At 36.1% G+C, this 13,592-nt stretch overlaps 1 protein-coding gene across 1 annotated transcript in view; it reads right to left on the reverse strand.

Moving 5' to 3' along the window:
* Nucleotides 1-13,592, reverse strand: part of NAV3 (neuron navigator 3) — a 488,007-nt gene that overhangs the window by 24,641 nt on the left and 449,774 nt on the right. Inside the window, exons 24-28 of the mRNA XM_081956875.1 lie at nt 8,725-8,808; nt 6,698-6,809; nt 4,446-4,567; nt 3,728-3,748; nt 2,089-2,261 (exon numbers count right to left, since the gene is read on the reverse strand). Of these exons, the coding sequence (XP_081813001.1) occupies nt 2,089-2,261; nt 3,728-3,748; nt 4,446-4,567; nt 6,698-6,809; nt 8,725-8,808 (512 nt within the window). The remainder of the gene's footprint in view (nt 1-2,088; nt 2,262-3,727; nt 3,749-4,445; nt 4,568-6,697; nt 6,810-8,724; nt 8,809-13,592) is intronic.

A 13,592-nucleotide genomic window follows, 5' to 3' on the forward strand; every position in this document is an offset into this window, starting at 1 on the left:
ACAACATAAACCACAATGATCAAAACCAAAATCTATGAGACTTAAGATACAACTTTAAGGTTTTACAGTATTCAGTGTGATTTTTTTGTCAGCATGCTTTGGAGTGCAGTCGTTACATGCAAGATTGCTATTTTATGTCATATATTTAAGGGAGATTTAATTTGCCATTTTAAGAGAAACTGCTAGGACAGCATATTTTTCCCGATAGGCTGATTCGCAAAAATATTATTTGAGCATGTCAAAACATTCAGATATTTGATATCTGCCTCTGCCCAATTGATAATTTGAAATGTTGCACCTCAGCAAACAGATGTATCATGAGGAATCACAATTGCACTATTATGGTGCATAATTGTGAACCAGAAAGAAAGAAAGTCCCTTTTAACACATCACTGCAGTTTAATATATATGTTGACATGGGTAGCGTTTCTTGATCCACAACCAGCAGAATGTTTTGCAGTGGCAAGTGGCATGTTTCATGTCAGCATGATTGTAACTGTAACTCTACAAACTTCTATCTGTCCAGGAATTGATCTATTTGGCTCAGCTTGTACAAGTATTTATTGCAGTCAAGAGTGAAGGGTATTACAACAGATCTAGCCTACCTCAGTGTTCCACAGCTATGTAAATGCCAGGGCTCCAGGGTTTACATTTTAAACTGCTTTCTCTTACTGGTTACAGAAGGTAGCTGGGATATATTGTCATAATGTTATTAGCTTGAGAGCTGCTGGGCCATGCTACACCAGTTTCATTATAAGCAGCAATCATCAAAGTTATTGTATTCATGGTCAAAGAGTTTCTAGGATTGAACAAAAGGGGGTCTGTGTCTAGTGATTCAAGAAACTGGCAGGCTATTATGAGAAACACATTATTTTTGCACAATTCATTTTAATTTGTCAATTCATTATTAAACAAGGAGTGGCTCCTTCTTTCCTACCCTATTGACTGGATTTTATTTACATTCATGTGCATTCATGAATACTATATGTGTTTTTGCAGACTTACATTGCTTGGGTTTGAGAAAACCAAGGGGAATTATTGGTTTAGAGGCTTTTTTTTTTGCTTATTATTGGAAAGAGGTTCCATAGAAAATGTAGAGGGGAGATATATACAGGTTATTCTTCCTATAGATTTTTAGCTTCACATTTAGCCATGTGAGTAAATTAAGCTGTTAGAAATTACTTAAGGCAGAAAAGAAAAAAAAAACAAATAAAAATAGCTGAACATTTGGATAAGAAAGGAATATTTTTTTTAAAAAAAGGAAAGCATAGGAAAGTGGCAGCTAATTTTAAAAAGCAACAACTTAATATGAAATGTAATAATAATGGAAGGATTAAAGAATACTGTTTCCATGAGATAAATATAAGTAGCTTCGGTTAATGACTGCCCTGTTTAGCAACTACACTGTTTCCCTGAAAATAAGACCTCCCCAGATAATAAGCCCAATCAGACTTTTGAGTGCATGCGCTAAAATAAGCCATCCCCCGAAAACAAGCCCTCCCAAAAATATTGCAACACAGCAGCAGCCATGTGGTGACCACGCTCGCTGCCTCCTGCACCTCAAAAATAATAAGAACTCCCCAAAAATAAGGCCAAGTGCTTATTTCAGGGATCAAAAGAAAATAAGACCCTGTCTTATTTTTGGGGAAACATGGTATTGAAGTTGCAATGGTACTAAAAAAGTATGTTTATGACCGGTCCTCTCACATATAACCATTTTAGCATCCTGCAGTTATCTGATTGCCATCAGCATGCTTCTTAGCTGGTTTCTCACAAGCAAAGGCAATGCAGAAGCCAGCAGTAAAATTGCAAGTCATATGATGTCTCACTTAAAAATCATGGCTAATTCACCTAACAACAGCATGGAAGTGGCATTGTAAGTCAGGTGCAGTTAAGTGATTTTGCTCAACAACCATGTTGTTTAGCAACAGAGTTGCTGATTCCAATTATAGTTGCTGATTCCAATTATTATTAAGCTTCTTGGTAGCTCATGACCATATTTCAGAAATAATAGTGACTTATTTTCCAAAACTATCCTATAAAAAAAGACACTTTCGCAAAGATACATTTCTCAAAGAATAAACATACAGTGAAGTTGATTGGGATGGCCTGATTGAAGTAGATCCACAGTCTCCAGAGCCATGAGGTAATTTAGGTGAGGATGGAAGAGATGAATCTGTGACTTCTTCTATGTCAGAATGGGAGGAAGGAGGTTTTGATGACTTCTTCTTCCCAAAAGCTTGTTTGAATGAACTCCTTAGCTAGGAGAAAAGAAAGGAACATCAATATCTTTGACAATTTAGCTCTCCTCATATTTGAGAGAGTTCTTGTAGGAGGTTAGTTTGTAGAGGCCAACTAGCTAGTACCTGAGGTAAGTGTATAGACAAAGCAGGACATAAACATGTGCAACACAGTATCTTTAGAAACATGGGAGGGTGTTTTTTTTAAAATTAACTTAGGACTGTGTTATAGGAAATATGCACAATCGAACTGTACTGATAAACAGATACTGATTTAAAACCCCACACCTGTTGTGAAACACCTGCTTTCTGGCATTCACTTTAAGATGATCGGTCTTAAATAAGTACATTTTTTTAAACAGTCACTGGCTTATAAAATAGACTGAATTCCAATCAATATGATATTGTGCTTTATTTAAGGGAGGAGCCATTTTGTCCCAGAAATATTAGATGTCATAACTTCCACAGTAGCACTGATTAGAAATAAGCATTTTGAAGCTGCAGTATTTGCTTTTTCACTGACAAGAAGCTGAAAGGGTTGGAAACAGAAAGCATTTGCTTAAGTTCTTTTAAAGACACAAGTTCATGTATGCAAGCATGGCCTTTATTGTCTAAAAGCTCTTATCCATTATTGAAAGGTTCAGAATAGCCAAACAGCCATTTATTTCAATAGTTGAAATGGCAAAAGCTAGGTCTCTAATAAGCACTATATCTTTTATGTCAAAGACTTCTTATGAGCAAACAGATTACTTAAATCAAGGGGAAAATATGGTCCCCAAGTAGTTCTTTTATTACCTTCAGTTAAATTTGGAATATTTTCTTTCATAAGAGTCAGTTCAAAAATAGAATTGGATATACGTCTCTTTTATTTGCTAGAACTTCAATTTATTTGATATATATATATAGATTTCCCTCACCAGAATTTTTAACTTCTGTTGGTAAAAATATCATTTTGTATATATTTTTTCTTAAGATATACAGTTTGTATATGATTTTCACTATTACCTGCATTTTTGTAATATCTGCTAGTATCCACCTTTTCATTTGCAGTTTTCTCTAATGTGTGTCTTTTGGCAGATATTTTGTTTGAAGAACTGCATTGCACTATTTGGAGAAGGGCCAAAATAGAGGGAAAATATTGCATTCCAGTTGGCATGTTACTTTGGAAAGCAGAGATTGGTTTGTATGAAGTTGAATCAACTTTCTCTTCCATCCCTGTTCAAGAACTGGGAGGCTAAGAGCTGGTTAACCATCATCCAGCATTTATTTTCGCCGTTTTATGTTTTCTAATAAGAAAGAAATGGATTTTGGCAACACTTCCCCTTTCCAGATTTTAAAGTTGGAGATAATATGAAGAGAAACATTAAGGAGACATAAAGGATAATATTTCAGAAGGGTACAAAAGCCTAATGCCAAAATGAATAGCAATCATGCCAAGATAGAATTCTTTGAGATGCATGCCAAATTTTCCAGGATTTTATATTCACCTCACTTCCTCTAGAGTTCACCTTGCAGAAACATGAAAGAGTGTGCAATTACAAATCAAGGGAATGACGTTGGAATCAGTATTTTTAAAATATTACCTGTGTAATAAACATATTTTAAACAATAAAAAGTATTTTCCTACTTTTGTGTCAGTAAAATTCGAGTTCTTGAGGTTTGTCTCTCAGTGCAAGACCTTTATCTTTCTTTACTTTTTCAAGATATTTACTACATTTCTTTCATGGAACAATAAACTACCAAGAATATCTACAGAATGTGGTTTCAAAAAGAAAGATAGTATCGGCAAGAATGTGATAAAAGTATGCCTGCTTTTAATGCATGACAAACATTTAAAACAATACAAACTTCAATTGCAACTTTGTGGCTGCTATCTTGACTTTTTTACCATATTTCATGGATCATCCTATTAAGTACTTTGGATAATTAATATATTGTATATAGTGAACAAATATAGTAACTTGTGAAGCCTGTTATTATGTAGTCATATTCATCAACAATATGATGTGATCTTGATACATGAACAATAGAGTAAGATGCAATATACATATATATACCTATCTAGTATATCACCATTATATCAGTATCAACAACTATATTTATCAAGGGCATTAAAACAGTGATTTACATGGTTCATTCATTATATTATTTATGAAATAAAGAATTATACAAAAGGACAGGCAGTCAATTTTACTTAATACTTACCCAATTTTTCTTTTTCTTTTTTTTACAATCAGCATCATTACTGCTACCCATGCTTGAATGGCTTGTACCACTATTGATGCTGGCAACACTTTCAGATGAATGTTGTCGCCTTATTCGCAAATCTATAATATAAAGAGAAATGAAATAGTGTGGACTTTTCCCCCCATGTACCATATTTTTCGGAGTATAAGATGCACCAAGGTTTTGAAGAGGCAAATTTTTTAAAAAGTAGGTAGGTAGATAGAGGGATAGAGAGGTAGAGAAAGAGAGAGAAATTTAATAGGTAGGTAGGGGGGAGAGAGTGTGTGTAGGTAGATAGGTAGGTAGAGGGATAGAGAGAGAGAAAGAGAGAGAGAGAGAGAGAGAGAGAGAGAGAGAGAGAGAGAGAGAGAGAGAAATACAGTAGATAGGTAGGGAGAGGGAGAGAGAGTAGGTAGCTTGGTAGATAGGTAGAAGGATAGAGAGAGAGAGAAATAGAAATAGAGAGAGAAATATAATAGATAGGGAGGGAGGGAGAGAGAGAGAGAGAGGTAGGTGCATAGGTAGATAAAGGGAGATAGAGAGAGAGAAAAATACAGTAGATAGGTAGGGAGAGAGAGAGAGAGAGTAGGTAGGTAGGTAGATAGAGGGATAGAGAAAGAGAGAGAGATAAATACAGTAGATAGGTAGGGAGAGAGAGAGAGTAGATAGGTAGATGTTTCCAAGTGTATTTATCCATGTGCTGGAGAAGGAAATTGCTGACAATCTGCAGCACCTAAGACTTTGTTTCTGCTGCCACAGCACTTGATCAATGTAATCAATCAGTTAAAGAGCTTTCCAAAAGGAAAACTCTGCAAACCTCCCCAAAATGGCCTGTTTTTTGTGAAAATGGGCCAGTTTTTTTTAAAAAAGAAGGCATGAATAGCCTTGGGAGGTTTGCAGAGTGTTCCTGGGGGGGGGGGGGTGAGGTGGGCCAAAAATGAGCAAAAAATGGTCCATTTTTCACAAAAACGGGCCCGTTTTTTGTCAAAAAAATGGCATACATAGCCTTATGGAGGCTTATAGAGTGCTGGGGGGGCTGGGGGGAAAACAGCCCATTGCTTGCTCATTTGTGCCCTCCCCAGCCCCCAGGAGCTCTCTGAAAGCCTCCATAAGGGTATGCACGGCCATTTTGGTGAAGGGGCGGGGATTCAGGAGGCAAAAAATGCTGTATTCAGTTTATAAGACGCACCCAGATTTTCAGCCTCTTTTTTGAGGAAAAAGGTGCGTCTTATACTCTGAAAAATACGGTAACTCCTTTTCTAGTGTTTCAAATATTATATTAAACTCTCCTATATCCTTTATCCAGACTATGATTGTGACTATTAAGAAACGATATAAAGCATTTAATACATCTCTTGATTATTCTTGATCGTTTTTACTAAATCAAAAACAGAGTATAAATTAATGGAACGTATAAATTAATGGAGACTTCTTAAGTACTGTTCTCTTTTGAAACTTCTTTTTCTTCTTCTGCTTATGTCTGTTGAAACATCATGTGGAATGGCTTACAGATTGCAGAATAAAATTAATGAAAATTGTTCTTGTACAAAGAACAATCAAGTCCAAGTCTGTATGCGTAATTAAAGGCAGCATGATCCTGCTTATGCCAGTCTGAGTTGGCATCATTTATGCCATCTCCAGTCCCATTTAGTATAAGTGGATAGAAAATTGAAAAATGCAGAACTGCCCTTCAATTCCACATTGTTGGCTTGAGCTCTATGGGTGATTCTAGCCCTAATGTGCAATTTGTCACCCAGGAGTGTTTAGTAGTTCCTCAGAAGAAGCAAACTCTTTGTAAATCAATAACTTCTAAACCTCAGTGTAAAAAATACGATTTTTGTAATAGAGTTGTCAAAGTCTGGAATGCCCTACCTGATTCAGTTGCCTCAGCTACAAATTTTCACAATTTTAGTCACAAATTGACTTCCGTGGACCTCACTTCATACTTAAGAGGTCCGTAGAGGGAGCGTGCATAAGTGCACTAATGTGCCTGTCGTCCCTGTCATTGCATTTTTATATATTATTCCTGTTTTTGTTTCTGTTTGACAAATTATAATAAATAAATAAATAACTTTCGAAGTTGAACTTTTTAAGATTTGGAAACATTGCAAACATTCATGTTCATATGGAAGGTTCTACAAATGTGGCACAAAACCCATTCTTTTGAAAAAAACAGAAAGCTGGTAATGAGCTGTCATTACAGCCCTGTAAAGTAAGACAGAATATCGTACCTCTCTGAGTGTGGTCAGGGCCATTCAGAGCTCCTTGAATAGCAGCCTGTGCAGCCGAGTTCTGAGCTTTCAGCATTTCAATGGTTTCCCGCAGTTCTATGAGTTCTGATTCCTTTGGGAACAGGAGGGAAAGGCTCAAAATGTGTCACAGTAATTAGGTTTTATCCTCTGGGGTAAAAACACACAAATTGGAATGAAAACAAGGTGTACGTGAAAAACGCAAGTGAAACTAAGGAGAAAATTAGGTTTCATGTTTGCTTCTCATCTCTGCTAATCAAATGTAAAGTCCTTAAATTGGAAGTTATTTATCTGTACAACTGCTGCAAGTAAGAAGTTTTAGAGAAAAAAAATAAACATTTGTGAAGACATGCATGATATTTCACATATTTATTACGTGGGAGAAAATGTAGTATGAAATTATTTAGTAAGTGCAATGTATAGTTGAACCTATACCTGCTTCTTCCATTATAGTTTCCAGCTCTCATTTTATATACTGAAAGTTAAATCCTTTAAAACATTTATTGCTAGTCAAATCATATTAGGATATTTAGAAAAAGCTTATCAAAGTCAATATCAGTATAACAAAATCTTCATTCAAACCACCTTTAGGGAGTCTTATAGTGCCATTCATTTAAATCGAAAATTACATCATTTGTTTAAATTTACATATGTCATTCTATAGTTAAGACATTTGTCACTGATATCACTATTACACAGCCCCAGCAATTTTAATATATATGGATGTCAGCTCCCAGAATATCCCCATACTTTATTTTTCATTCATTTTAATATTTAAGGTTTCAAACATTTTATTTTCCATGTACCCAAAATGAATCCATTCATTTTTTTCAAGAATTCTGAATGCAAGGTTAGCAAGTAAATTGTGATAGAACACAAGAAGAAAAATGTTTCTTTTTTTTTGTTGTATAATTTTTCTTTTTTGATAAAGCACACATTCTTATGAAGTTGTTATCACTTTAGATGGAAGACTCACCTTGTTTATTTATTTTTAGCATTGAATAACCTCTCGTTTAGGGCAATTTTAAACTAATGACATAAAATGTAGCTTTTTCTATCCAGTTTCACTGCTCTCCCTTTTTCTCACACTGTAAATGACTGCTAATTTTATGCAGCATTCTAAATTACATACACATACACACGGATGTAAAGTTTTGATTGACTTAATTTTTCATTGATTCTTAAAACAAATTTGTATTCCCATAAATCAGAGGTGTCGAACTGGTGGCCCACAGGCCGGATGTGCCAGGTCCACAAATGGAGAAAACGTCATCAAATGTCACGTGACGGCAATGTGACGCAACAAGTTTTACGCCCGTGCTATAAATACTTAAAGCGGGACTGCTCTTTTTTCTTTTTTTCTTTCTTTTTTCAATGGCAGAAAACAGGGAAAGCTATAAAAATACTATGTGGCTAGAAAAACATCTTGGAAACCAGACAAAATCTTTCGTGAGTTCCTTGGAAAATTGTTTAGAGTACTGCAATGTCAAGAACTAGCCACCCAATGTGATGCAACATAAACCAAAATTATATCCTAAATTCACATGTCAACTATTATGTTAAATATACTCAATAGTGAAGTCAAGCAAATCTATTTGTCCCACCCCCTCAAGACAACATTGACTGAAAGGCTAAAACATGAAACATTGTCAACTGATATTTAGTATTCTGATAATGTTGCCAAGTTACTTTTGCTGTTTTATAACCAGCTTTTGTTGTTAAATGTTTAATACACATTAAATCCAGAGTCACAAATATTTTAATTAAAACTTGAAAATGAAAGATTTTATCATCCCACCTCTTTCTGATACAGCTTGCTAACTGTAATTATGAGTAGTGTGATTCTTATAGAGTCTTATTGAAAAAAATTGATAGCATGGATAATGAAAGAAAGATGCACCTGTTTGTTTATTGCTGTACTCCTCTATCAATGCAAACTCTAATATACGTCAGTGCCATTGGATTAAGTTAGATTCTCCACATTACAGCATTTGCTGGTTCAAACATACCTTTTGTTCAGCTGTCATTGTTAGGCTTTGTAACCGGCCTGTCATATTCCCTAAGCTTTTTTCAAATGCAGCTACAAGATGGGCCTGTGACAAAGGAGGAAACATTCAAATATAATCAGGATTTAAAAGGATTCAGTAAAATCCGGAAATGAAGCTTGAATGCATTTTTGCCATCTCATTATTTTCAACAGGTCTGCTTCTACTTACAGTAATTTCTTCTATTACAACGTTACCTGCTCAAAACTATATATTTTAAATTTAATTTTATATTTATGTATCAAATGTATGGAAACATTTCCACGCTAGATTGCCAGACTTCATTACCATTTTTTGCTTGTTTGCTTTAACAATGCCAAAAATTTTCAATGGAAGATTTAAAGAGGATCCACAGTAAATGATCTGGTTTCCTAAACAAGCTGCATGCATTTCAATGTTGCCTTGAAGCTAAAATAAACATGGTGAAAATATCAATGGAAATCATTGTGAATGGGGCGAGGGGAAATTTCCCCCATTTGCTTTGGAGAGCATCTTCCTTATATGTAAAAAAAAATGGTTCTGGGACTGCCTGCATTTATACAGAATAGTTTCAAGAAGGTTCAATTTCCTATTCCCTCAGATCTCCTAGAGCAGGGAGCCTCAACCCCCGGGCTATGGCCCACTACTGGGCACTGGCCTATTCTGAATAGGACCATGTGAGAGGTGGGCTAGCAGGCGCATAGCTCGACTCGTGCAAGTGGAGAGTTGGCATGTATGTCTATATTTCAGTCAAGCTGGGTGAGCATGCGCAATGGCCTGCCACTTGCATGAGTGCACATGTGTGCCAGTCCACCTCTTGCATGGCCCGATCCCCCCACCACCACCAGCCAGACCACCAAGGTTGGGGACTGCTGTCCTAGAGTAACATCAAAACAATAAATAAATCAGAATACAATAGTTTGTGAAAATATATATTGGAAAAATGGTGAAATCTTCTCTGTGCCTACAGTTGCATATTTAATATTCTGGCAGCCATAGTAGCAGAAACAGGGCATCTGGTTTGTACTAGGGGCAAATGTTGAAAGATGTAGGATCTTTCGATTAAATATTTCTATTTCCCTGGCAGAGTACAAAGATGAAGACTGGTGTATGAGAACAGCAAATGTTTTGCACCCAGCTGCCTATTTCTCAATGACCAAAGTTATGAGGAAACTTGAAGCTTTGTTTCTCAGGAATTCTCCGTTCTTGATACTTTTAGGAGTGATTTGTCCAGGTTAAAAATATATAAAACTGCAGGTAGTCCTTGACTTACAATTCATTTAGTGACCATTTGAAGTTACAACAGCACTGCAAAAAGTGACTTAGGATCATTGTTCACACTTGTGAGCATTGCAACATCCCCATAACCACATGATCAAAATTCAGATGCTTGGCAACTGACTCATTTATGACACTTGCAGTGTCCAGGGCTCATGCAATCAATCACCTTTTGCAAGCTTTTGACAAGCAAAGTCAATGGGGAAACCAGATTCACTGAAATAGGGAAGAAAATGGTAAGTGAGCACCTGTCTACCCTAGACGAGTTCAAATCACCAGGACCGGATGGATTACACCCCAGGGTTCTGAAGGAAGTAGCAGGCGAGATCTCAAAACCACTGAATTATATCTTTCAGAGATCCTGGAACACCGGGGAACTATCAGAGGACTGGAAAAGAGCTGATGTGGTTCCCATCTTCAAAAAAGGGAAAAAATTAGATCCAGGAAACTACAGACCTATCAGCCTAACCTCAATACCAGGAAAGATTCTGGAAAAAATAATCAAGCAACGAATTTGCGAACACCTAGAAGCAAACAAAGTAATAGCCAAAAGCCAACATGTATTTGTCAAAAACAGATCATGCCAGACTAATCTTGTTGCATTCTTTAATAATGTGACAAAATTAGTGGACCAGAAGAATGCCATTGATATAGTTTACTTGGACTTCAGTAAGGCTTTTGATAAGGTAGACCATAACCTACTACTAGATAAAGTAGAAGAATGTGGGTTGGACAGCATCACCACCAGATGGATTCGTAACTGGTTGACCAACCGCACTCAACGTGTAGTTCTCAATGGAACTGCATCTACATGGAGGAAAGTATGCAGTGGAGTACCCCAAGGCTCTGTTTTAGGCCCAGTACTCTTCAACATCTTCATCAATGATTTGGATGAGGGAATAAATGGGGAACTCATCAAATTTGCAGATGATACCAAGCTGGCAGGAATAGCCAACACTCCAGAAGATAGGCTTAGGATACAGAAGGATCTTGACAAACTTGAACATTGGGCACTATCTAATAAAATGAAATTCAATGGTGAAAAGAGTAAGGTTCTACATTTAGGCAACAAAAATGGAATGCACAGGTACAGTATAGGTTACTTGCTCAGTAGTAGTAACTGTGAAAGGGATCTTGGAGTCCTAGTGGACAACCATTTAAATATGAGCCAGAAGCTGCTTCCCAAAAAAGCCAACACAGTTCTAGGCTGCATCAACAGAGGGATAGAATCAAGATCACGTGAAGTGTTAATACCACTTTATAATGCCTTGGTAAGGCCACACTTGGAATACTGCATTCAGTTCTGGTCGCCACAATGTAAAAAAGATGTGGAGACTCTAGAAAGAGTGCAGAGAAGAGCAACAAAGATGATTAGGGGACTGGAGACTAAAACATGAAGAACGGTTGCAGGAACTGGGTATGTTTAGCTTAAGAGAAAGAAGGACTAGGGGAGACATGATAGCATTGTTCCAATATCTCAGAGGTTGCCACAAAGAAGAGGGAGTCAAACTATTCTCCAAAGCACCTGAGGGTAGAACAAGAAGCAATGGGTGGAAACTAATCAAGGAGAGAAGCAACTTAGAACTGAGGAGAAATTTCCTGACAGTGAGAACAATTAATCAGTGGAACAGCCTGCCTCCAGAAGTTGTGAATGCCCCAACCCTGGAAGTCTTTAAGAAGATGTTGGATAGCTATTTGTCTGAAACGGTATAGGGTTTCCTGCCTAGGCAGGGGTTTGGACTAGAAGACCTCCAAGGTCCCTTCCAACTCTACTATTGTATTATTGTAACAACCATTTTACATGTTACAACCATGATTCACTTAACAAATGTGGTAAGAAAAGTTGTAAAATGGGGCAAAACTGACTTAAGAAATTTCTCACTTAGCAACATAAATTTTAGACTCAATTGTGATTGTAAGTTGAGGACTATTTGTAGCATAAGAATCACACTTCTTAGAATAAATTCTTAGCTATATTTAGTGTTTGGAGAAAATCCACAAAAAATACAGTTTGAATGTAAGAAAGAACTTATTTTCTAATAAATAAAAGGTCCTTGCAGTATCTGTTTCACTATTATGAACAAACACACCATTTCTATAAATAATAATAATGCTGCACTGTTATAGTCACTGTTGATTTCTACCTCTACTATCTTCTTATCTGTATTTCTGGCACATACATTCCACAACCATGAGTGATGAATCAGTCCATATTTTTCTCCCATTGGGTTAAGTCAGGCAGAGTGTCCAGTTTATCTATTGCCTTCTCTATTTTGCTTGAGGAAATTCCTCAGCCTTTCCCCATTAGATAAAGCAAAAGCTAGAGGTTTAGCAAAGTGAAAGATAGATTCACACATACAATTTCCCCTGTAAATGCATTCTTTTTGTAATGATATACTGTACAGTATATAAACTCTACAGGCCTTTAGAAAAGAAGTCAAGACCTATCTCTTGCCCCAGGCTTTTAAGTCAGGTTAAGTAGAATCCAAGTTTGAATGATTTGCAATATAAAATGTTTAATTTGTTGTCTTTTTTTCTTGTATGTTGCCCAAAGTTATATTGTTTGAGTGGGCACCATTATTAAATAAATAAGGATGATTTCCAAAATTGTCCCATTACATGGATTATATGGAAATGAATTTCCTTACTTTGATCTTCTTTTTAAAATTATTTTACTAATTATTTTACTTTAGAGTCACCTACACTAGCTCATGTCAGGATAGGTGGCAAATAAATTTAACAAATAAATTTAACAAATAAATGCAATTTCCCATCTCAGCTCTGTAAAATAATACCATATTGGAGCTTCGTTTTTCAGTATTCCCCTTCTTCCTCCTACAAATCCTGCTATGCTGTCTCAGTGTGGTATGAGGCTTTCTGAGAGGAATGAATGAATATTATTGGGAGTGTATGTCAAGAGTAGATATTCCCAGAAGAGTCACCCAATTAAAGGGATATGCATCTACATTGGACATCAGCAATAAAGGAAGATGATCACTTTAGATGGCAAAGGCATCAATTCATATTGCATGGGGGAAGGCAGAGGTAAACCACTGTTGTATTTTAACCAAGAAAACAATTTGGATTAAATCTATGTAATTGCTAAGACTTGATAGCACATAATCAATTTCCAGCCTCTTCATGGCTTCCTATTCTTAATCATATTTATTCATAAACTCAAATATTATAAAATATTTTAAATAAAAGCAATCAGTAATCATTGTGCTCCCAGAGGTTTTCAGTGACCTGAAACTATAAAGTATTTTTTTTTACATGGAGTTCTGTTCGTTACAAAAAGAGTAGAAAAGTTTTAATTTATTTTTATGCATTTAGTGTTTTAATGCTGCCTTCCTTTTTTATTTTGTTTTGTTGATGCTTCTGCTTTTGCGCAGCTGGTACTTAAATACACTGTCATGATTTATAAGCAGAATTTATTAGTACACTCATGTTGGAAGAACTCCCTTGACATTTGTTTGTGATGTAACACATAGCTCACTTAAAACTCAGAATATTATTTCTTTAACCTTTTTTCCCCTAAGTGGCAGTGACAGCAATTTTTCTCACAGATTTACTGT

Source organism: Natrix helvetica (genome assembly GCF_964273705.1).
Source record: "Natrix helvetica genome assembly, chromosome: 6".
Lineage (NCBI taxonomy): Eukaryota > Metazoa > Chordata > Lepidosauria > Squamata > Natricidae > Natrix > Natrix helvetica.